The 25,131-nt window shown below is 42.6% G+C and overlaps 2 protein-coding genes across 3 annotated transcripts in view; both read left to right on the plus strand.

Moving 5' to 3' along the window:
* LOC146701054 (uncharacterized) overlaps positions 1-21,720 on the plus strand; it is an 85,464-nt gene extending 63,744 nt beyond the window's left edge. For both annotated transcript variants that reach the window (XM_085467388.1, XM_085467389.1), the window contains exon 4: positions 20,804-21,720. In XM_085467388.1, the coding sequence (XP_085323514.1) occupies positions 20,804-21,493 (690 nt within the window). In that variant the 3' untranslated portion in view covers positions 21,494-21,720. The remainder of the gene's footprint in view (positions 1-20,803) is intronic.
* On the plus strand, positions 17,390-19,485 carry LOC146701057 (E3 SUMO-protein ligase ZBED1-like). Its single transcript, XM_085469161.1, has one exon. The coding sequence runs from the start codon at positions 17,390-17,392 to the stop codon at positions 18,695-18,697; it is 1,308 nt and encodes a 435-aa protein (XP_085325287.1). The 3' UTR covers positions 18,698-19,485.
* Positions 21,721-25,131: the final 3,411 nt, after the last annotated feature.

The raw sequence follows: 25,131 nt of genomic DNA on the forward strand, positions 1-25,131 counted from the left end.
GCAGTATTAAATTAGTATTATTGCAGTGTTACAGTAGTTTAGCACTATGTTCCATCTTGGGGCCCCCTCTGTTTAACATCTACATGCTGCCACTGGCACAGATTATAAAGAACAACAAAATAAACTACCACAGCTATGCAGATGACACACAAATATATATCACAATGTCACCAGGAGACCGAGGCCCTGTACAGGCTCTTGGTAAATGCATTGAGGAAATTAATGACTGGTTGTGCCACAATTTTCTCCAACTAAACAAAAACAAAATTGAAGTAATAGTCTTTGGCGCCAAAGAAAAACGATTACAGGTCACCAGAGAACTTCAATCTATACATCTAAAAACCACCAACCAGGCGAGAAATTTGGGTGTAGTGATGGATGCAGACCTAAACTTAGAAAAACACATTAAGACAATAACAAAATCAGCTTACTATCACCTCAAGAATATTTCAAGGATAAAAGATCTGATGTCTCAACAGGACCTGGAAAAACTAGTCCATGCATTCATCTTTAGTAGGCTTGATTACTGTAACAGCATCTTTACAGGTCTATCTAAAAAATCAGTCAGACAACTACAGCTCATTCAGAACTCTGCTGCTCGAGTCCTCACTAAGACCAAAAAAGTGGACCACATCAGTCCAGCTCTGAGGTCTTTACACTGGCTGCCTGTCCGTCAGAGGATAGACTTTAAAGTTCTGATGCTGGTCTATAAAGCTCTGAATGGTTTAGGACCAAAATACATCAGTGACCTCCTGACCCAGTATGAACCTTCCAGATCCCTCAGGTCATCTGGATCCGGTCTTTTATCAGTTCCCAGAGTCAGAACCAGACACGGAGAAGCTGCAGTCAGCTTTTATGCTCCTTATATCTGGAACAAACTCCCAGAAAGCCTCAGATCAGCTGAGACACTCAGTTTATTTAAATCCAGGTTGAAGACTCACCTATTCTCAGCTGCATTTGAATAAAGCACCAAATCCACACTTTTAAGCTTAAATTTCAAAACTTACACTAACTACTGATCTTATCTATTTCTGATTTTATCTGTTTTGATTTTATATACTGTTTTGTTTGTTTGTTAATTAGTTAAGCTTAAATTTTAAAACTTACATTAACTACTGATTTTATCTACTGTTCTGATTTTATCTGTTTTGATTTTATATACTGTTTTGTTTGTTTGTTTGTTTGTTAAGTGGGATTAGAGCTCTGGGTAGCTCCCCAGCTGGGTCTAGACTGGGTCTAGAGAGTATTTTAAATTCAGGGAATTTAAAATAGAAAGTAGCTCGTCCACAGAAGGACTGGTAGCTCCCCTTACGATAAGGGTTCAGATCGCGCGAACAGGTGTGGGATTAGAGCTCTGGGTAGCTCCCCCACTGGGTCTAGACTGGGTCTAGAGAGTATTTTAAATTCAGGGAATTTAAAATAGAAAGTAGCTCGTCCACAGAAGGACTGGTAGCTCCCCTTACGATAAGTGTCGAACAGGTCGCGCGAACAGGTGTGAAATGTGTGTGTTTAGTTAGTTTGTTTGTTTGCTTGTTTTAATCAATTTTAAATCATGCTTTTTATTTGTTTTTGTTTCTAATGTCTCTGTAAAGCACTTCGAATCACCTTGTTGTTGAATTGTGCTATACAAATAAATTTGCCTTGCCTATGTGGGTACTAGGGGTGGGGAAAAAAAATCGATACTGCGTAGTATCACGATATTTTGTTTGCTAATAATGTTCGGAGCCGGTAGCTGGCGCAAAAAGATATTTCTTGGCCAGGAGGCTCAGTGCTGGAAAAGCAACTTCATGTTCCCACCATTTGAGAGGGTCAGCATCACTCTCTACACAAACTGACAACAGGTAGCTAGAAAATTCGATTGCTTCCCTTTTTGTGAAACCAGTGTTGGTGGCTGTGCTGTGCTGGAAGAAGCTTGCCAGTGATCTCTTTTTTTTAGCTGTGTGTCCTACTGCTGCTTCTTCTCGGTCTGCAGACTCAGGCACGGCTGGATCAGTCAGCTCAGACAAACACGTACCCTGATAGCTGAGCAGAGACTCTGCCTCCAAGATGAGTTTATGTTTTAGTGCATTAATCTTCTCACTAGGGATGTATTTCGCCCTGAACCGTGGATCCACAAAAGAAGCCATGTCCAACAGGTCACTGGTGGATGGATCTGCATATTTATTGTTGAGGTAATCCACAATGCGGGTCTTGATGGATTTACACAGCTCACTATCCTCCTCTCCAGGTGCCAGGAGACTAGTGTTAAACAGGTGTAGCACAGGTCTGACATAGGACAAGGTCACATACTTCTCTCCTGAAAGTGCATCAGTGAAGTCCTGACAGGGTTTGAGAGCTTTCTGAACTGCATCCAGGACCTCTATGCCCTGCCAAGTAGGGACTAGAGGTCTGGTTTTCATGTCGACAGAGAGGACTTTAGAAAGTGCTCTTTGCTGCTCCAGAACTCTCTCTATCATGAGAAGCCTTGATCCCCAGCGAGTTGTTGCCTCTGTGAGTAGCTGGTGACTTGGAAGACCCACCTGTATTTGCACTTCAGCCAGCTCTCTTCTCTTCCTCCAGCTGTAGGAGAAGCTGCTGACGACTTTCTTACACAGAGAAATAGCCCGGGTAATGTGAGCATCATCCATAGCATGTCCTGTGACACACAAAATACAAACTTTTAAAATCACTTTAATTGTTATGTTAAGATGCAAATCACTCAAAGGCAAATTAACATCCATCTCAGTTGTATAGAATGTGATGCATAAGACTTAACAATATTTGCAAAATGTGTCGTGTATTGTATAACCTAGAAATGGTTCTAGTTAAACTATCTTGGTAAAATCACCAGATCACCAAATGATTAGAACATGTATTTTTTTTTTTTTTTTAAACACCTTTTAATCTCACTATGTATTTAAAAATGTATCCCTGTCTTGTCTCAGCTGTGGTCCTCATTTAGTGTCACAACTCAATCTAATACAAAGACAAATACACCCCAATACGTTTATTGGATTTAATAGGGATAGTTTATTTATTTATTCAACTAACTTTCGATTTCTAAGTGATAGATGTATATGCTGGCTATGACTTATAAAAATATTTGTCTTGTGGTCCATAGGCATGTTTAGCTCTACAAGAGACTCTATACACTTTTCATTTATTAGCGTTTTTTTTTTCAAATCAACAAATTCAGTATTGCACTTACCAATGGCCAGATGAAGCCTGTGACCAAAACACTGGATCCTCGGCCACTTGTTCAGTTGAACCGCCTTGACAATATTAGCCCCGTTGTCAGCTGTTATAGCAACCAGTGCTGTCGGGTTGAGCTTCCAGGTTTTGAGCACATCCTGCAGGGCTTCAGCTATATGCTCTCCGGTGTGGTCTTGAGGAAAGTAGCTGGTCTGGAGACAGGCAGTTTTCAGTTCCCAGTCTTCCATGAAATCTATAGTCACACTCATATATGGCTCGCACGTCCTGCTGGACCACATGTCGGTTGTCAGTGCGAAGTGAGACACTTTGGTGAGCTGGGCAGCGAGACTCTGTCTAACTTCAGTATACATTTTTGGCAGTGCTTCTCTGGTGAAGTATTTCCGGCTAGGTAACTGGTATCTTCGGTCAAGAGTTTTTAGCAGCTGTATAAAGCCCTCTTGTTCCACATTTGAGATGGGGACCATGTCTTTAGCTATATGATAGGCCACTGCTTTAGTAATTTCCCCCCACAGCACGAGTATATGAGTGTTGTAAGGTGGTCTGTTTCACGGCAGGAACCTCGGAAGACGAAAGGTTTTTAAGCAAATCTGAGACCAGAAGTTTAGGTCTAAGTTAACTGATAAATCCGCTTCCCATTTTGCAATAGGAAGTGATATTGATTCATCTGTTTTAGAAAGCATTCAGTATATTTTGGATAGTAATTTGGGGGGTTTAAGAGTAAGAAATTGAACCACACTTGGTGGTGTTTGTAGTTCAACTTGACCCGGTTTAAATTTCTTTTTTACTATGGATTTAATTTGTTGATATTCTAAAAATCTTTTCTTGTTGATCCCATATTGTGTAACTAGTCCGTCAAATGAAATAAATTCTGTTCCTTCTAGTATATGTTCTAAATATTTGATTCCTTTATCACTCCAATCTGAAAAGTTTATCATATTATGGTTTTGTAATATGTCAGGGTTGTTCCAGATAGGTGTACGTTTGCATGGGATTAATGAAGACGCCGTCAATTTTAGAAACTCCCACCATGCTGTCAGAGAAGAGCTGATGTTGATGCTTTTAAAGCATTCATGTCGTTGGATGTTTGAGCTGATAAATGGTAGGTCTGAGATCTCTAGATTATTGCAGAGTGCTTGTTCTACATCTAGCCAAGGTTCATCTAAGAGGGTGTGTTTTAGCCATCCTGAGATAAACTGAAGCCTGTTGGCTAAGAAGTAGTGCTGAAAGTTAGGCAGTTCTAGTCCTCCTTTATCCTTGGTCTTTTGTAGTGTTTTTAAGCTTATACGTGGGGGTTTATTTTTCCAAAGGAATTTGGACATACATGAATCTAAAGATCTGAACCAATCTTTGGCGGTTTAGTTGGGATCATTGAGAATAAGTAATTTATTTTTGGTAAGACCATCATTTTTATAGCGGCAACCCTTCCCATGAGTGATATGGGTAGACATTTCCATCTAGCCAGATCATCTTCTACCTTCTTTAAAAGTGGGATATGGTTTAATTTAGTTAGATCTGCAAGCTTGGGAGAAACATTAATACCTAAATATTTTATATTTCCCGATTGCAGTGGTGTAGAAGAGGAATTATGGAAGGAGCAATTAATCGGTAGGACTGTAGATTTTGACCAGTTAATTGAGTAATCTGATATTCTTGCAAAAGAGTTTATCAATTCAATCACCCCAGAGATATTGGTTTGTGAATTTTGGAGAAAGAGTAACACATCATCCGCATAAAGGCTGATTTTATGTTCCACGTTCTTGCATTTTATGCCCTTAATTACTGAATTCTGTCTAATTGCTGCTGCTAGTGGTTCAATAAAAATTGCAAATAGTGAAGGGGAGAGTGGGCATCCCTGCCTGGTGCCCCTCAAGAGACAGAAGCTGGAGGATGTCTGGTCATTTGTTCTAACACAAGCTGTTGGGGAATTATATAATATTTTTAACCAGTTTATGAAAGAGGATCCAAAACCAAATTTGTGTAAAGTTGCAAATAGAAATTTCCAGTTAACTCTGTCAAATACTTTTTCTGCGTCTAAAGAGAATATTGTAGTTTCTAGGTTTTTACTGTATGAGTAGTCTATCAAATTAAGTAATCTACGTGTATTTGTTGATGAGTGCCTACCTTTTATGAAACCAGTTTGGTCAGGATGAATTAAGAGGGGGGTTATTTTCTCCAGTCTCTTTGAGAGAGCTTTGCAGATTATTTTAAGGTCTACATTTATAAGGGATATTGGACGATAGCTTGAGGGATATACAGGGTCTTTGCCTGGTTTTAGCAGGAGATTAATGTTTGCAGAATTCATTTTTGATGGAAGTCTGCCCTTTTCTTTAATTTCCAACAACGTTCTGTAGAAAACTGGTGCTAGAATCGACCAGAATTCTTTGTAGAATTCTGCAGGAAAGCCATCTGGACCTGGAGCCTTATTATTGTGCATACTTATCAGGGCTTCCTGGAGTTCACCTGGTGTCAGTGGTGAATCCAGTGCCATTGCTTGAGTGTCCAATAATTTTGGAAGAGTTATGTTGTCCAAAAACTGATCAATTTCTTTTTTAGATGGGTTTATTTGTGGTGAATACAACGTTTTATAGAAATCCCTGAAAATGTTGTTTATTTGTATCGGATCATATATTGTGTTCCCAGATGAATCTTGAACAGCACATATAGTTGTTTTTTCTTTATTTATTTTTAGCTGGTTTGCTAGAAATTGACCGGATTTATTACCATGTTCATAATTTTGTAGGCGTAGTCTTTGTACTAAGAATTTTGTTTTTTTATCAATTATCTCATTTAATTCTAGTTTTGTTTTGCGTATTTTGTTCAATGTTTCCTGATCTTGGTGGGACGCGTAGGCTTCTTCTAGTGATTTGATGTTTTTTTCTAATTCCTGAATATTTTTGTTTTCTTTTTTCTTTTTATGTGATGAGAAAGAAATTATTTTACCTCTCATCACAGCTTTCCCTGCTTCCCATAGAACAGAAGCTGATGTTTCGGGAGTGTCATTATAGTTCAAATATGAAGTCCACTCTTTTTTAAAATATTTAATAAAGTCTTCATCTTTAAGTAGTGATATATTAAATCTCCAGTTTTTTCTTGGCGTAGTATTATTCTTGTGCATTAGTGTTAAAGATACAGGACCATGATCGCTGACAGCTATAGGATGAATCTCAGTGTCTGAAATGTCGTTCAGCAGTGAGCTGCTGACCAAAAAATAATCCAGACGAGAGTAGGAGTGATGGACATGTGAGAAAAAAGTATATTCCTTACTGGTGGGGTGAAGGGAGCGCCATGCATCGCAAAGACCAAAGTCGCTCATATACTGTTTGATTATATTTGTGGACTGCCAATTACGCTGAGTTCCCGCTGTATTGAGCCTATCCATGTCTTCATTTAGTCCAAGGTTGAGGTCACCTCCAAGAACAAGTGTGCCATCTAAGTGTTCAGAGAGTGCACTGAAAAAACCGTGAAAGAATGAGGGATCATCAACATTTGGACCATATACACTTGCAATACATAGCTTTTTATCACGTATAGATAGTTTAATGATTAAGAATCTGCCCTCTGGATCTATAACTGTATCGAGTACTGTGAAATTAATATTTTTATGTATTAAAATTGCTGCTCCCCTTTGTCTAGAATTATAACAAGCTGAGAACACATTAGGAAACTCAGGTGTTTTAAGTTCATTCGAACCTCTAAGAGGTCTGTGGGTCTCTTGTAATAGGACAACATCTGCCTGTAGTTTTTTGAGTTGGTTAAATATTTTTAACCTCTTTTCTCTGGAGCCAGCTCCATTTATATTCCATGTAATGAACCTCAGTGTACCCATAGATGTTTGTGTATAACTAGGGATGTATGCTGTGTGCGTTGCTTAGACAGGTGGAGAGAATACGTCACTTGTTCATAAATAAAGAGAAGGAGAGAGAGAAAAAATGTGTGGCGAGATGCTCCCTGAGACTGACTTTGTGTATGCATAGTTACTAATATGAGTAGGCTTGGCTTAAGTGTGTGTGTATCTTATATGACTGTGTGCGCTGTCTGACTGATGTAAATGTGCTGCCGTTGAGTGCATGGTGCGTATGTGTCGAAATAAAGGATGTTTGTGGATGAGTGTCGAAGCAGGTGATCGAGGCAGTGAAAGGAATAAAGAAAGAAACCAAGGACAGGGGTGAGCAGCATAAAACCAAGAGGGGGAAAAGAGAGGAGGAAAAAAAAAAAAAAAAACGAGAAGAAAAAAAAAAACAGAAACAAAACGTAAACATTCCAATTAAATCACTGACGGAGAGTGACGGTGTTAATTCTGCTATGAAATCACACTTTAAGATGCGATTTGATACTGGTAAGTTAAACAGATGTTAATGCAAGTTAGTGTGAGTGGATAGGGAAATGGTGTAGCTGATTCTTATCTGGTGTGAGGTTAATACAGCCACGGAGTGATGTTGGGGTCGCGGTGGAGCTGTCCGTCCACGTACAGCCGGTCCACAGCGATGACAGCGCGGGAGCCCTTCTGGATGAAGCCGCGTCGGATTGGGAAGAGGACCCTGCGTCGTTCCAAGATCTCTTTGGGGAACTGGTCGTTCACGCTGAAGTCCGTTCCTTTTAATTCCCTGCCGCGGCTTTTCACATGTTGCTTTTGTTTGAAGTGGCCGAATTTGGCCACGATAGGACGTGGTCTCCCGGCCGTAGCCCGAATGGGGCCGAGGCGATGTACCCGATCGAAGACGATGTTCTTCACAGTGTCCTCCGGCAGCTTCAGGTGGGTTTTGATGAAGCTTTTTACCGTGGTCTCCGCGTCCTCTCCAGCGGCTTCTGGAATACCAGAAAATACCAGATTATCACGCATGCTACGAGCTTGTAGATCGATAACTGTTTCTTTTATTTTTTTATTTTCTCTATTGAGCTGGGTAACATTATCTGTGAGACATTTCACCGACTCCCTTAGCGTGGCATTTTCAGCAGCAAGCGTTTCCACCTGCTGCTGGCTGTACTCCAGGGATTCTCGCAAGCATTTAAATTCTCGGTGAAGAATCTCCACCAAGGACAGCCTTGCGTCGAAACTGGACAATCGCTTGTCGATTGACTCCAATATGTCGGCAATATCTTTGCCGGCTGGCGATGTTGAGCCGGGGGAATCTGCCGGGCGTTGTCTTTTCGACGACGGCGTCTCAGCTTTGGCCGGGGAAGCTGCACACGGGGTCTTCTTCATCACGAGATCCTGAAAGCACTGATCGATGTAATCTTGGAGAGTCTCTAAACTCTCCTCGTTGTTCTCCAGGGTGTTGGAGATTATTTAGACAAATAGTGTTAGTTATAAGACAATTGATAAGTGTATTTGGTAATGCTGAAGCTTAAATGAATTTGTTCAAATCTAAACTACCATTTGCTTTAATTTTCCGCCAAAATCTCCGGCGTCTGACGTCAGTTACAACATGAGTCGCTTACCTTGTCCGTCACTTCCGTCACTTACTCACCTGCTCCGTCACTTACTCACCTATCCTCCTTACTCACCCCTGGCATCATTGCCCACCTCTCAATTTTAAATACACGTAGACATTGAGGGCTAGCAGGAGGGACCATGCGCTTACCTGCTGCTCTCTGGCAGGTAGCTCCAAGCCCTCCTGGGTTTTAAATGCACCTTAGAACACACATGCATCAACATTACAATGAGCGGGTGGAGGGAGGTTCGGAGTCTTCTCTCACCCCCGTTCTCTGCGACCTGCTGGAGCAGGGGGGCTAGGACTAGGAGGAGGAGTTGGCCGTCCGACTGCGGTCTGGAGTGTGGAGCCTTCCTGCTGCTGCGGAGTCGGGGCGGTCTGCCTCCCCCCACCGCAGGGAAAAGGGAAACACCACCTGGGTCTGGGTGCAGTTCCCCCCTCCAGGGGCGGGGGCACCTAGACCCGGTTTGTAGAGTACGCTTGGGGAGTGTGATCATGTGTACAACGTCTCTTTATGTCTGTCTCCACGTTGGTTGAGTGTGGAGTAAGTGCATATGAGAGCATGAGGGTGGGAATGGATGTTTGTATCTGTGTGTGCCTGTATGTCTGTGTCTATATGTCAGGTTGGGTGTCAGGCGCCACCTCTCTGGGGACATCTCAGGCCCTCCAAGGTTTGGAGGCCTATCTCCCCCTACCACCACTTCCCCTGCCAGTGGCGGACCCCCTCAGACATCGGTGCGTTGGTGGTTCTTTGTGTCCGGAGATGGGCGTCCAGGTACACACCGGCTCACTCCTTGGCGGCCGCTTATCGGGGCCTGGAGCCTGGGGCTCGCTCGGGCCACTTCGGAGGTGGGGTGCCCCCGGCCTCTCGGCCTGGGGCTCGGTCACTCAGGCGCAGCTGGCTGCCGGCGGAGCTCACGGGCGCGTCACTGCAACTCCCCCTGGCTTCTGCTCCGCGGCTGCTGAGTGAGCCCTCATCTGGGACTCTCCTCAGCTCTTTCCGGGACAATGGCGCAGCTGCCCCTCTGTTGGTCTTCCTTGGTCTCTTGTGTTCTGGGGGCCTCTGGATGTCTGGAGTTTTGATCTCCTCCACACCTGCTTCACGCCCTGGAGGACAGGGCTGTGGCCCCCCCACACCCTCTAGCAGATTATTACATGAAGGAACCTTTTAAAAAAACAAAAAACAAGCGCGTCCATGCTCACAGGTGTACACACGGGTGATCACACCCACAAACTACACCCTTTTTGGCTCCTACCTCAAAGCACACTGTGTTCTGTTGATCTTATGTGCTGCACAATAATGTTTAACATTTAGTATTTACTGTCATATTCCCATATATCATTGTGATGTTGTTTATTCTATTACTCTTGTTCTCTTCTGCTTGCTTTCTTTTTTCTTTCTCAGCAGGTGATCCAGGTGATTGATATATGCATTTTTTTTCTCTGCCCGTTCTGTTGGTTTTTGTCTTTTGCCCTTCTCCCCCGTCCCTCTTCTCAGCTGTTTCTCTTTCCCTCTTTCTTTCTCCCCTTCTTTCCCCCAGTCAAGTCTGTCCCGTATTCATTAAGTGAAAATAAAATAAACAATAAAAGGTGAATCAAATGGACCATTACGGCAAGGCTGGGATGGTCAGTTTGGTAAAGTAAATCCGTTGGGCATCTTCCTTTGCCTTTAGACAACAATTCTGATGGCAAAAGAGCCAAACGGGACAGGCCAAAAAAAAAAAAAAAAAAAAAAAAAAAAAAAAAGGAACCTCGGAAGACTTTGCGGTCTGGGCTACAGCACGCAATTTCACACACTCTTCATACTGCACTTTATGGCGCAGTTGTAAATGGTGGAAAAGATTAGTGGTGCTCGAACCTTTCGTTGCGACGCTTTTTCGACATTCTCTACAGAATACATTACAGGGAGTGCAGAATTATTAGGCAAGTTGTATTTTTGAGGAATAATTTTATTATTGAACAACAACCATGTTCTCAATGAACCCAAAAAAACTCATTAATATCAAAGCTGAATGTTTTTGGAAGTAGTTTTTAGTTTGTTTGTAGTTTTAGCTATTTTAGGGGGATATCTGTGTGTGCAGGTGACTATTACTGTGCATAATTATTAGGCAACTTAACAAAAAACAAATATGTAAAATGTAAGAACATAGAACATAAAATCAGTCTATGCGGATGATGTGTTGCTTTTTCTGCAAAACACACAAACCAACCTCTCTGAGGTAATTACTCTAATAAACTGGTTTTCAAGAGTTTCAGATTATTCAATTAACTGACCAAAATCTACAGTTCTCCCCATTAACTACTCCTTCCATAATTCTTCCTCTGCCCCACTACAATCCGGAAATATTAAATATTTAGGTATTAACCCTTTAAGACCTACCATAGAACCAAGTCCGGCAGAGCTTATATTATATTTTTACATGCTGTGGAGCCATTTTTGGGAGCATTTCAAGTTGCTATACATCAATACAACCATTATAGCCCAGATTTTAATAATATGTATTCATTAAGTGCATAGTAATTACATAAATTGCAAAAAAGTGCAATAAACTACAAAAAAATTGAAAATCGTTTTTGATTTTTTGACATATATTTGTAGTTAGAGAAATTTAAGAGTCTTATCCCTCAAAACTGTAAATACAAAAAAGTTGCACAAAATAGTTTCCCACCACAGGAAAATTATTTTGAGTGTCTTCATAGTTTTATTTTTGAAATACACCAATTTTTATACACTGCAGGAAAAACGAAAATAAATATTATACTGCAAATTTGCAAAAAAGCAGCATATGCATCAAAATAAACTATTTCCAGCAGTGCAATATGAGTCCTAAGCATCCCAGAAACGACACAGAAAGTCATAAAGTCAAAGATAACTTTTAAAAAGAGCAGTATAGGCCCTGAGGCCCTGATCGCAAAAAAGACTACATTTCCGCGAAAATGACGTCACTTCCGGTTTCGGGCAGGTAATGGCGGAAATGCAAAAGTTCGCGCTGACGTCTATTCCAACGTAGGAAGTGTTTTGAACAGCTGATCAGATCGGTAAAGCGTGTTTCTGGAATATTATGTTTTTGTTCCTGCAAGCGCTTTTTATGCAGTTTTTGCAAAGCTTTATGTGGAAGGAAACCGTGACCTAGGACAAGCTGATGGCATCAGATGTAAGTACAACTCCTCCGGTTTCATATGCAAAAAAATTTTTTGCGCTAGCTTACGTGGTTGCAGTGCTACTGGGATTTAAAAATAGTTACGCATAACAGAGCGTTCCCGCTCCGATCGGCTCTAAAGGGTTAATGTTTCTCCTAAGCTTTCAGACTTAACTAAATTAAACCACATCCCACTTCTAAAGAAAGTAGAAGGCAATCTGACTAGATGGAAATCTTTACCCATATCACCCATGGGAAGGGTCGCCACTATAAAAATGATGATCTTGCCAAAAATAAATTACTTGTTTTTGATGATCCCTAACAAACCATCACAAGATTGGTTCAGATCTCTGGATTCATATATTTCCAAATTCCTTTGGAAAGATAAACCCCCGCGTATCAGCTTAAAAACGCTACAAAGAACCAAGGATAGAGGACGATTAGATCTGCCTAATTTTCACCAATACTTCTTAGCCAACAGGCTTCAGTTCATCTCAGAATGGTTAAAACATACCTTCTTAGATGAGCCCTGGCTAGATGTTGAACAGGCACTATGCAAGGATCTAGAGATTTCAAACCTACCATTTATTAGCTCAAACATCAAAAGACATGAATGCTTTAAAAGTATCAACATCAGCTTTTCTCTGACAGCATGGTGGGAGTTTCTAAAAATAACGGAGTCTTCATTAATCCCATGCAAACGTACACCTATCTGGAATAACCCTGACATATTACAAAACAATAATATGATTAATTTCCCAGAATGGAGTTGTAAAGGAATTAAATACTTAGAACATATATTAGAGGGAACAGAATTTATTCCATTTGACAGACTAGTTGCACAATATGGGATCAACAAGAAAAGATTTTTAGAATATCAACAAATTAAATCCATAGTAAAAAAGAAATTTAACCTCAGTCAAGTTGAATTACAAACACCACCAAGTGCGGCACATTTCCTTACTCTTAAATACCCCAAATTATTATCCAATATATACAGAACACTTTCTAAATTAGATGAATCAATATCCCTTCCTATTGCAAAGTGGGAAGCAGATTTATCAGTCAGCTTAGACCAAAACTTCTGGTCTCAGGTATGCTTAAAAACCTTTAAATTGATTAAAAATCCCAGTCTGCAATTAATACAATACAAAATACTACATAGAGTGCACTATACAGGTCATCGGATGTTCAAGATGGGCTTTACATCTTCCAACAACTGCTCACACTGTCAAGGCAATACACCAGACAATTACAACATTCACGCTCTTTGGTTCTGTCCACCAGTGCAGAAGTTTGGGCACGAGATATGTGAAGACTTATCAAAGTGTCTGAAATGTAAAATTCCAACCTCCCCTTTAGTATGCTTGTTGGGAAAACTGGATGAGGTCACTACAGAAACTAATACAGTCCACATGGTTTTTACTGCCCTATGCATCGCCAAGAAAACGGTCCTCATGAACTGGAAAAATAAAAATAATCTTAATTCTAGCCAATATAGAAACCTTCTAATAGATCACATTAGTCTCGATATAGCCTCTGCCACCACATTAGATCAATCCCTCTGGGCTCCTTTGATCGGCTCCATCACCTAGCGGGGGTAGGGGGTCGTGGTTTGGTCCCGCCTTAGCTACTGTGGTTGATATGGAGTTGGGACGGGCTTAGGGTGCCTGGAGGACCCCTAGAGACGTTATCCCTGGAGGGCTTAACCCGGGGGTTGTGTTCATAACCTGGTTAGTGGCTCTGGTCACTCTTAGAGGTTGTTCTCCTCGTGGCTGCGTGCAGCGGGGCTGGAGGATGGTCTGTACTGGTGGACGTAGGTTACTGGCCTGGTGGCCTGGCTGCCCTTGAGTGGATCCGGGGCAGGCGTGGGGGTTTGGGGTTCGGGGGTGCTTCGCCTCCGTGCTGGGGCTCTGGCTGGGCCTTGGGGGCTTCGGTCCTCATCGGTGTGTCACCGAGGTTGTGAGCGGGTGGGTGCACGGGGGCTCAGCCCTGACGCAGGGGGCCTCTTGTGCATTGGCCTAACTGGGGGGCTCTTCAACTGGCGGGGAGGTTGTTCCGTTGCAGGTGGGGGAGAGACATAGGAGAGGTGGAGAATAAACTTAACCTGGGTGTCTGTTGTCTTGTGTAGTCTGGGAGACGATTGAATGTTGGGGTGCGTACAGTTTCCTCTGCGGTGGGGTAGGGTGGGCTGCCCCGGGTCCTGTGGGGCTTGGCAGTGCTACCGTAGGCCCGGTCTGGATGGACCTGGGCTCCCTTGCCTTGGTGGGTACCAGAGGACGGGGGTGCCTACTGGGGTCAGCGGGGGAGCTGGCCCTAGGGAGGGGCATCCTCCCCTCCCTCCTTTTCCTCCCCATCCCCGGCTACCTCCCTCTTCCCGCTCCACCACACTCACCCACACAGGTAGGGCCTTGGGGTGCGGGTGTGTCACGAGGGTGCAGGGGAGACATTCCCCCCCCCCCCCCCTGTCCCCTTCTGGCCACCTGTGCCTCAATTTTATCTCACAACTTAGACATCCACATTACTTACACTCTCATAACACACACATATATATAGGGCCTTGAGGGTGGGCACGTTAACGGCGTCCAGTGGACGGTCTGTGTACTCAAACCTACCTCTGGCGCTGGTGCCCACCTCTCAATTTTAAATCCATGTAGACATTGAGGGTTCTCGGGAGGGGCCGTGCTAACTCTAGCAGCAGCACCATGCTCTCCCTTGTTTTAAATGCACTTTAGAACAACACGCAGCAACACTACACATGAGCGGGAGGAGGGAGGTATGGGGTCTTCACACACCCCCGTTCTCTGCTAGTCATCGGGGCGGGGGGGCTGGGAGGAGATGTTGGCTGTCCGATTGGCCTCCCTGCTGCTGCGGAGCCTGGGACGGTCTGCTTGCCTCCACCCCGGGGGGAAGGGTAACATCTCTTGGGTCTGGGTTCCTTACGCTGGGTGAGTGCTGAGTGTTTGTATATGTGTGCATGAGGGTGGGAATGCATGTTTGTGTCTGTGTGTGCTTGTTTGTCTGTGTCTATATGTCAGGTCGGGTCTTAGACTCCACCTCTCTGGGAACTCCCAGGCCCTCCAAGGCCTATCTCCCCTCACCACACTCCCTGCCGGTGACTGATGCCCTCAGGGGTCGGTGCATTGGTGGTTCTTGGTGTCCGGGGCTGGGCACTCAAGTATGTACTGGCTCACTCCCGGTGGCTACCTGGCGGGGCCTGGCGCCTGTTGCTCGGTCAGGCCTCCTCCGGGGTGCGGGGGGCCCTCGGGCCTCCGGCCTCTGGGCCTGCAGCTCGGTTCACTCTGGCACAGCTGGCTGCCGGCAGAGCCGGCGGGCACGCCGGTGCAGCCCCCTCTAGCTTCTGCTTGGTGGCTACTGGGTGACGCCTCGTCTGGGGATCCTCAGCCCTTCCCATGAGGGTGGCACAGATGCCCCTCCGGTGGTCCTCCTTGGGCTCTCGCACTCTGAGGCCTCTGGATGTCTGGGGCCTGGATCTCCTCCATGCCTGCTTCATGCCCTGGGGGACGGGGCTATGGCTCGCTACATCATCTTGCAGACCATTACATGTGGAAACCATTTGAATACAAGCGCGCTGATCCACACAGGTATGCACACGGATGTTCACTGCTCGTAGACTTAAATTACACCTTTCTTGGCTGCTACTTCAAAGCACATTGTGCGCTGTCTGTCCTGCGTGCTGCACAACAACATTGAATATTTAGTATTTACTGCTGTTTACACTTAGCTAGATTAATGCGATGGTGTTGTGTTTAGTATGTTGCTTTGGTTTTTTGGTTTTTTTTTGTGCTTGTTTTCTATTCTTCTTCTCTCAACAGGTGATCCAGGAGATTTTTTTTCCTCCCCCCCTTTCTCACTGTCCCTCTCCCCTTCCGTTTTTCTTTTCCTTCCTCTTTCTCTCTCCCTTTCCTATCCCTCACTCATGTCTCTCCCGTCTGTAACATCTGAAAATAAAATATAATAAATAATAAAAACAAAGGTCGATCAAATGGACCAATACGGCAATGCCACGATGATCCATTTGGCAAAGTAAATCCATTGGGTATCCTTGTTGGTCTTCAGACAACAATTCTGATGGCTAAAGAACCAAATGGGACAGGCAAAAAACAAAACAAAACAAAAAAACAAAAACAAAAACAAAAATATACCCATTTCAATTATTTATTTTTACCAGTGAAACCAATATAACAACTCCACATTCACAAATATACATTTCTGACATTCAAAAACAAAACAAAAACAAATCAGCGACCAATATAGCCACCTTTCTTTGCAAGGACACCCAAAAGCCTGCCATCCATGGATTCTGTCAGTGTTTTGATCTGTTCACCATCAACATTGCGTGCAGCAGCAACCACAGCCTCCCAGACACTGTTCAGAGAGGTGTACTGTTTTCCCTCCTTGTAAATCTCACATTTGATGATGGACCAGTACTCCACCTCCACCTTGCTGGCATCTGAGTCGGACTGGAGCTCTCTTCCCTTTACCAATCCAGCCACGGGCCCATCCATCTGGCCCATCAAGACTCACTCTCATTTCATCAGTCCATAAAACCTTAGAAAAACCAGTCTTGAGATATTTCTTGGCCCAGTCTTGACGTTTCAGCTTGTGTGTCTTGTTCAGTGGTGGTCGTCTTTCAGCCTTTCTTACCTTGGCCATGTCTCTGAGTATTGCACACCTTGTGCTTTTGGGCACTCCAGTGATGTTGCAGCTCTGAAATATGGCCAAACTGGTGGCAAGTGGCATCTTGGCAGCTGCACGCTTGACTTTTCTCAGTTCATGGGCAGTTATTTTGCGCCTTGGTTTTTCCACACGCTTCTTGCGACCCTGTTGACTATTTTGAATGAAACGCTTGATTGTTCGATGATCACGCTTCAGAAGCTTTGCAATTTTGAGACTGCTGCATCCCTCTGCAAGATATCTCACTATTTTTAACTTTTCTGAGCCTGTCAAGTCCTTCTTTTGACCCGTTTTGCCAAAGGAAAGGAAGTTGCCTAATAATTATGCACACCTGATATAGGGTGTTGATGTCATTAGACCACACCCCTTCTCATTACAGAGATGCACATCACCTAATATGCTTAATTGGTAGTAGGCTTTCGAGCCTATACAGCTTGGAGTAAGACAACATGCATGAAGAGGATGATGTGGACAAAATACTCATTTGCCTAATAATTCTGCACTCCCTGTATTCTGCTGCTCATCTGACACTTTGAACCCGAACCATCTCCAAATAATTGAGCCATTGGATTTCTTTTTTCCGACGAGCTCCTCTTCGCTAGCTCCTGTGTCCATCTTGTTGCCAACTGGAGGTGTAGCGATGGGGGAGGGGGTTTGTGTTCAGTGAGGGTGAGAGGCGGGGCAAACAAACCCAGACGAGAGAGAGGCAAAATAGCGGCTCCACAAGTGTAATTATAACCAACATAGACTATATCGATATAAACGATATTGTCACAGCTTATGTCTTGTATAATATATCGATATTTTTAAAAAAAAAACCCGATATATCGCCCAGCACTAACAAGGATGGAACAAATGAGATGGATATGACACACAGGATTTGCAAGGTGTGTCGTATGAAAATAAAGCTCTGGGAATACTACGAACATGAGGGCCGATCTTACACGGCACCATCCAAAAATAGCATTAACCGCGGACGGGAAAGCTAGCTTTGAATCAGCTCCACTGAAAAATCAACCAACGCTGGACACTCTTAGCTTAGCAAAGCTATCTCCCAATTCAGAGCGAGCTAAGAAAAGAACACAATCTATCACGTACTTCATCTGCAAAGACCTGCGTCCTTACAACATTGTGGAAAACGAGGGCTTTTCTTACATGATCAAGACGCTGGAACCCAGGTATGTGATACCATCACGACGTTTTTTCATGGACACAGCCGTACCCAATCTCTACATAGATGTGAAGCGTAAAGTTGAGGAAAGTTTGAGCACAGCAGAAAGGGTTGCATTAACTTGCGACGCATGGACCTCGCGGGCTGTGGATTCATATGTGACTATAACAGCTCATTATCTCACAGCGGACTGGCAACTGCTGTCTTACGTTCTCCAAACTCGAACATTACATGAAAGTCACACCGGAGCGAACATTGCAAATCTCCTGCAAAATGCAGCACAGGAATGGGGGATTGCCGACAAAAATCTGGTGGTTGTCACCGACAATGCTTCTAATATGACAATTGCCACTCAGCTAGCGGGATACCTGCATGTGAAGTGTTTCGCCCATATGCTCAACCAGGCATCACAACGAGCCTTAAACCTGCCTGCAGTAGCCAGGGTCTTGGGGAGAGTGCGGCGCATAACTGGGTTTTTCAATAGAAGCACAGTGGCAAACCACGCTCTGGAGCAAAAACAGAAAATATTACAGCTCCCGACTCACAAGCTCAAGCCTGACGTCTGCACAAGATGGAACAGTGCTTATGACATGCTCCAGCGTTTCCTTGAACAACAACCTGCGATTTGTGCAGCGCTGCTGTCTCCTGAAGTCAGAAAGAGTAGCACAGATATCTTTGCTCTAAACGAGACGGATATTGGGAACACTGAAGAAATTGTCCGGGCCTTGAAGTCAATGCAAGTCACGACTACTGTGATGTCTGAGGAAAAGAATCCTACTCTGTCTCTCGTAGCACCGCTGCTAGCACAGCTGTTGCACGACACCCAAGACAACATTGGTGACACAGCGCTGGTCAGAAACATCAAGCAAAGTATCAGTCAAGATCTTAAGAAGAGATATGCCAGCACAGTCGAGAGGAACACCCTCTACACAGCATCAGCTCTTGACCCACGCTTTAAAACCCTGCCGTTCCTGTCACTGGAGGAAAGACAGGAAACCTATGCAAGAGTGGTTGCTGAGGCTATAACCCTTCAGGTAAGCAAACATTCTGGTGTTATAATTTAAATAACTTACGTACAATATTAGTAGATCTGTGATATTTTTGTCATATTGGTAATATTCTATTTAACAATTAAATACATTAATTATAATTTGCTAACATATTACTGCATACTAAAAGATATGAAATATTTATTTTCTCCCTCTCTCTGTATGTGTGTGGGTTTTCTACAGGAAGAAAAGAGGCAGCAGCCCATGAACATCATGAGAAACCTGACGAGACTGAACAAAATCCCAGACCCCCTCTCATACCAGCCAAGATGAGGAAGTTTTGTGGGTTAACAGACTTGCTTGGTCAGACTTATGGTGATGTTGGAGCCCCACCAAAATCATTATCTGCCACAGCTGAGGAGGAGGTGAAAAGATACCAGGAGGTCATGTCACTTGCACTCACAGAAGACCCACTAAGCTGGTGGAAATCCCATGAGGAAGTCTATCCTTTCCTGGCCACGCTGGCAAAAAGATTCCTTTGTATCCCAGGTACTAGTGTCTCGGCTGAAAGAGTCTTCTCAACCGCTGGAGACATCATCACAGCAAAACGGAGCACTCTGACTTCAGAGCATGTTGATCAGCTCCTTTTTCTGAGCAAGAATGCTGACATTGCTTCACTGTCCAAATGTGTTTAACTTTTTAGGGCAGCAACAAACAGGACAGTTTACTTATTTTAATTTAAGAAATGTTTTATTTTATTTAAATTTAAAACTTTTTTATTTAATGTAAAATTATATTTTGTTTTAAGCTATAATTGTACCAGATATTTACGTTCAGTTAAGTTAGTTACTAGACTGTTATACAAACCGTTCACTTTGTCAGCAATAAAACTGACTGACATGAAACACTGAGTGTGAGACTTTATTATTAGATAAAATGAATATTGATAAAGTTTACCTTTATGGACAAAATCTGCAGTAGAAAAAAATATGTGATAAATCACAAAATATCGTATTGCAATACCCAGAATATTGCAAAAATATATATAAAAAAAAAATCGCAATAATATCGTATCGTGAGTTAAGTATTGTGATAATATCGTATCGTGGGGTTTATGGTGATTCCCACCTCTAGTGGGTACCCTAAAAACATTAGTGTGGTAGTACTTAAGTGTAAGTGTTGCACACTTGGACAAATGACACTTCCAGGCGTGCATGAGTTCAGAATCATTCTCTTTACTTGCTCTTTTGCAACTGCAAATACAAAACACAAGCACTTCAGTTCAGCGTAGCTGCGCTCTGCAGGCTATCTGTGCAGTAGAACACACGCGACCATTTTACATATAACTACTGAACACGTGTTAACAAAGTACTCATTTACTCAGTATTTTCCCACCAATGTTCATATTACAATATTCTGCACACTCGTATGCTCCTCCAACTAGTATTGTTGCGCATGGAGACTACCCTCTCGATCCCCTCATTTGCGATGTGACATCCCGTTTAACACCAGTTCAGGTACATCATGTAAATCACAAACTCCGACATTAGCGGTGTGTTCCATTAATGACAGTACCATACTCTAATACATTTCTCATACGTCAACATCATTCCGTTTATCAACACATAACTTGTGCTCACCTGCAAATACAAAACACAAGCACTTCAGTTCAGCGTAGCTGCGCTCTGCAGGCTATCTGTGCAGTAGAACACACAGGACCCCAAGGCTGCCCGATTCAGTGCCTGCGTGAGCCCGAAGCTGCCCGTTTCAGTGCCTGCGTGAGCACCACCCGTGGGAATCATCATTGATCAGAGTATCCTAGCTATATTGCCAGTTATCACAGTATGTGTCAGAAATAGTAATACAGAACTGAACGCATAACATAACAATGATAAGAATGCATGAGATTATGGAGGGGGGGCAATATCTATTACAATACTTCCATCTGTGCCCACCCATTACATGAGTCCCACATAAGTCAGATGTTACTATAATATTAAAGAAGTATTACTGTAGTATTATGGTGGTAGTATTGTAGTTATCGTAGCCCAGTAAACTGAGTGTGTTAATTGAAACAATTAAATATAATTGGACGTCCGCAGAGATGCTCTTTATTTCAGGCGACGTTCAGGATAAAAGTGTTGAAGGACTGACTTACACTGTCTTTGTGTCTTTGTTTAGAAGCAGAGCGACACAGATGGATCCACTTCTCAACCTTGTCATCGCTGTGGTGGTGGGAAAGACTTTCGTTGTGACATCTGTGGAAAAACTTTCAGTCAGCAAGCCGGCCTAAAAATACATCAACGTAAACACACTGGAGACAAACTGAAATACTGCAAAGAATGTGGGAGAAGCTTCCCCACATCAGGTGACTTAAAACGACACAAACTCTTTCACAGTGGTGTCAAAAAGCACCTCTGTGATCAGTGTGGGTCATCCTTCACCACTGCAGGTCACCTTAAAACACACAAACGAGTCCACACAGGAGAGAAACCATACATGTGCAGACACTGTGACAAAAGCTTCTCACGTTCAGATAATTGTAACGAGCATGAACGTACACACATGGAAGGAAACTACAGCTGTGACCAGTGTGACAAGAGCTTCAAAAATCTCAGTTCATACTCTGCACACAAACGATCCCACGTTACTAATAAACTGTTTCACTGTTACCAATGTGCCAAAACATTCACTTCATTATCTGCTCTGTGCAAACATCAGCGGGATCACGCAGGGCTGAAATCGTTCCCATCACAGGATCAGAGTGAATCTGAAGAGAGAGAAACATCCTCTTCTGGTTTCAGAGTCCAACTTAAAACCCTGGAGATCAGGCTCCACAGAGTTCAGATAGACTCTGCTGTAAAGATCTAATGAGGCAGCTATGAATGAAAATGTTCCCGTAGTTCCATTTGAATCTTTGTAAACTGTTCTTCTGTGGTGTTTGTGTTCAGTGGTTACCTTTTTTTTCAGTGATTTCCGTTTTCTTTCTCAAAAGTTCAATGAAAAATCAGTTCCCTGTTCTTAAGTTTTTATTGAATTTATTTTGTTAAATAAAGTTAAATGAAGTTAAAAAATGTTAAATAAAGGAATAATTTAATGACAAAGATTTTGAGCCATGATGTCATTTCCTTATGAAAAATCTGTCCTGAAAAATAAGATCTTTAAAATCTTTTATCTTTTATCAAACTTGCTGTAGGTATGAAAACTTCTGATTTTCTGTTTAAGCTGTCAAAAAGATTCATTTTGGAGAATAATCTTTTAAAGTTGTGGTTTCACTTGCTCAATTTATCAGCGTTTCCTGATACAAGGCAGGATGGATCCATGCTTTTGTTGTTTAAGACAAATTCTGGCACTAAAATCTGAGTGTTGCAGAAATTGAGACCCATCAGACCAGGCAGCATTTTTCAATCTTCTATCGTCCACTTTAGTTCAAAAATCATTTCATTTTCTATAAGAATGTCATTAAAAACCTGTGAGAGTGCTGTTTCAGTGGAATGTAAATGTTTAAAACTAGATTAAAAAACCTCCATAATACCATTAGTATCAAAATTGTATTGAATTGGGTAAATACTATGTTCTGGGAGTTTTGAGATCGGTCTACAATTTGAGCAAACTGAGGGTTCAAGGAAAGTTTTTTGTAATAAAGGATGTACAATTGCATGTTTAAAACCATCGCGAACCACACTGGAAGTCATACTGCTATTTATAACAGCAAGGACTGAGGTTCCAATCGAGGGAAAAACCTCTTTAAAGAGCCATGCAGGGATAACATCCAGGGCTCGCAAAATTTTAAAATCCCTGGTAGCCCTTCGGGCAGGCACTCTTTAGTTTTTGGTAGCCCGAAATAAATTTGAGTAGCCCGAATAAAAAAAGATTGTTTTTATTGTATAATATTGTAAAGGAAACAAAACATCAATCAAAAAATTGTTAAAACACAAATTACAACAACTGTGTAAACATTACAATCAACTCAAATATCTGGTTCTAATTAAACAGAATTTTCTGTGAACTTGTTAGAACTGTGTAGAACATGAATTAGTCTGTGTCAGATCCTGAATCTGAAATTTCCACTGAAGTCTCGGATGAGAAAATGCCACTCGACGTTGAGGGCATAGCATCTCCTTCATCAGCTTTCTCTTCGTGTGCATTGCCCTCCATTTCACTGCTCTTTGTTCTTGTCGGGGTTTTATGATCCAGGTGTCTTGAACCTTTTCCAGAAAACATCCAGAAACGAATCGACTTGTCAGGGCAAAAAGATTCAACTGTTTCCCCATTAATGGAGAGTTGCATGCAGTCATTCAGTGTTTCAGGGTGTAGAGAGGTACGATGTGTTGTCTTCACTCGGTTCATGCAAGAAAATCCTCTCTCACAGATGGCTGTCGATGGACTAAGTGTCAACATTAATTTCACCAGCAACAAGATATGAGAGAGGTTTTCTGGATTCTCAGAGAGGAGATCTCTGTACAAGCAATCTACTTTGCGACCCCGGCGTTCTGCAAGCCACACTTTTAGATCCATCCATTCTTGTGGAATTTTCTCTTTCTCTTCTGCATCTAGCAAACAGGCAAAATGTGTGACAAGATAATCCACCTCTTCATCCCCATAATTTGCTAGTTCTTCTCTGGGGTAGGGAAGAGTGGAAGGGTCAAAAACCTTGAAACAAGAGAGAGGCTTTTCATGGAGATTTTTAAATCTGTTGTCCATGTACTTGACTGTGTTGTCAATAATCTTCTGGATCTCTGCACCAAAGGTGTCTTTGTCTGTTCCCTCACCTCTTCTAGCAGGTCACTGACTTTTTGTTAGCTGAGTTCCACAGTAGCAAATGCTACCATCCTGGTTCGCTGTGAACTTTGTGTCCAAGGTTTTCTGATATTCTCCTGGTTTTGTTTTTAGGCTGAGTAAGCGTGATGTTGTGCTCTCAACTAACTGATTTGTTCGTGTGATGTTTAGGTTATCATGCTGAAAATCAGTAGAGCACTTGGATAAGATGGTACTGTAGTCCAACATGAAATGCAGGAAGCGAACAAATTTCTCAGTCTTCATCTCCTGCACCACCCCCTTAGCCTTGGCTGCATCCTCGGCTTTGACATCACTTCCTTCTGCCATGTTCTCCATATGAACAACAGTGGGAGTGTAATTTTTTTCCACAGCCTTTAGACATCTCAGCCGGCTTAGAAGCCACCGTGTGCTCTTCAGCCCACTGAAATGTGCCAGCCTCTCATTTAGCAGTTCACTTATTTCTGTCAGCTCTCTTCGCTTCTTTGGGGAATAGTAGTACATCTTAACCCTTGTGTGGTGTTCGTATTTTTGTTACTCAGCCAGTGTTCATGGGTCTGGTGGACCCGCTAGAGTTTTGGCTTTCCAAATTAACACTATCAAACAATTTTATGTTAAATTACTCAACAGATGTTTACTTCATCCCAATTACAAGACATATGAACAGCAAACATGGTTAATTTTTTCCCTTTACCTTTGTTAGATCACATTTATGAATTAATGTGCTTCTCGTTTTTCTTTTATATAAAATGTTATAAATAAATCAGTTATAATCAAGTGGAGTGAGTGGAAAGACACAACACATTTACACGTGAAAAAATAATTAATTGTTTAATTTTTCTTTTGAAAAAAACTGAACACGGGTCTCACAGACCCGAACACCATACAAGGGTTAAAGATGGTTTTCAGTGTATCTTCAAATTTCACCAGGTACTCACAGCCTTTCACGCTATCCAGCACGGCTAGCTCTAGTTTGTGTGCCACACAGTGGATTGTTATGATGTGGGGTATCCTCTGTTTCAGTCTCCCAGCTACTCCTGTTTTCTCACCCATCATCACTGCAGCACCATCAAAATTTGCACAAACTACTTTCTTTTTCCATGTGTCCTCTCTGATACCCATGGTGTTCACTGCTTCATCAATAGCCTCTAAAATACCTGCAGGATTTGCACTCTTGACTGGCTGACATTTGATCATGTATGTGGCTATGTCACCATTATCCCTCACATACCTGACGTGAACCAACTCCTGTTCTATTATACCAGTGTCTGTACTGCCATCTGCAAGAATGGATAAGAACCTGCTTTCTTGAATTTCCTTTTCAATCTGGTCTCTTGAAGTTTGTGCTATTGTTCCAATAAACTCTCTGCAAGCATGGTCATTGAGGTAAGTGGAACCAAGATCTAGGCCATTTGCTTTCTGAAGTTTGCAAAGACGGCGCAAATCCGATATTTTCAAATCCGATCTGGGTCACTTTCGTATGTGGTACTGAATCCGATACATATCCTATGTTTTAGAAAGCGACTGCTGTTTGAACGGTCAGGTCGCATTAAATCCGTCTTTTACGTCACCGACACAAGACAGACGCCAATTATCAGTGCCAGAGAAGCGCCCGAGAAGACATCGTGAACGCTTCCTGGCCATCCCGTGTAGATGTCAGTGAAACTGTTGGGAAGACAACGTTGGAGAAATGTGAACATTTTATTTGTACTGTATAATCTGCAGATTCTGAC

This window comes from Copadichromis virginalis, linkage group LG9, assembly GCF_057382275.1.
Source record: "Copadichromis virginalis isolate Kocher_CV1m ecotype Utaka linkage group LG9, C_Virginalis_male_GT1.1, whole genome shotgun sequence".
Lineage (NCBI taxonomy): Eukaryota > Metazoa > Chordata > Actinopteri > Cichliformes > Cichlidae > Copadichromis > Copadichromis virginalis.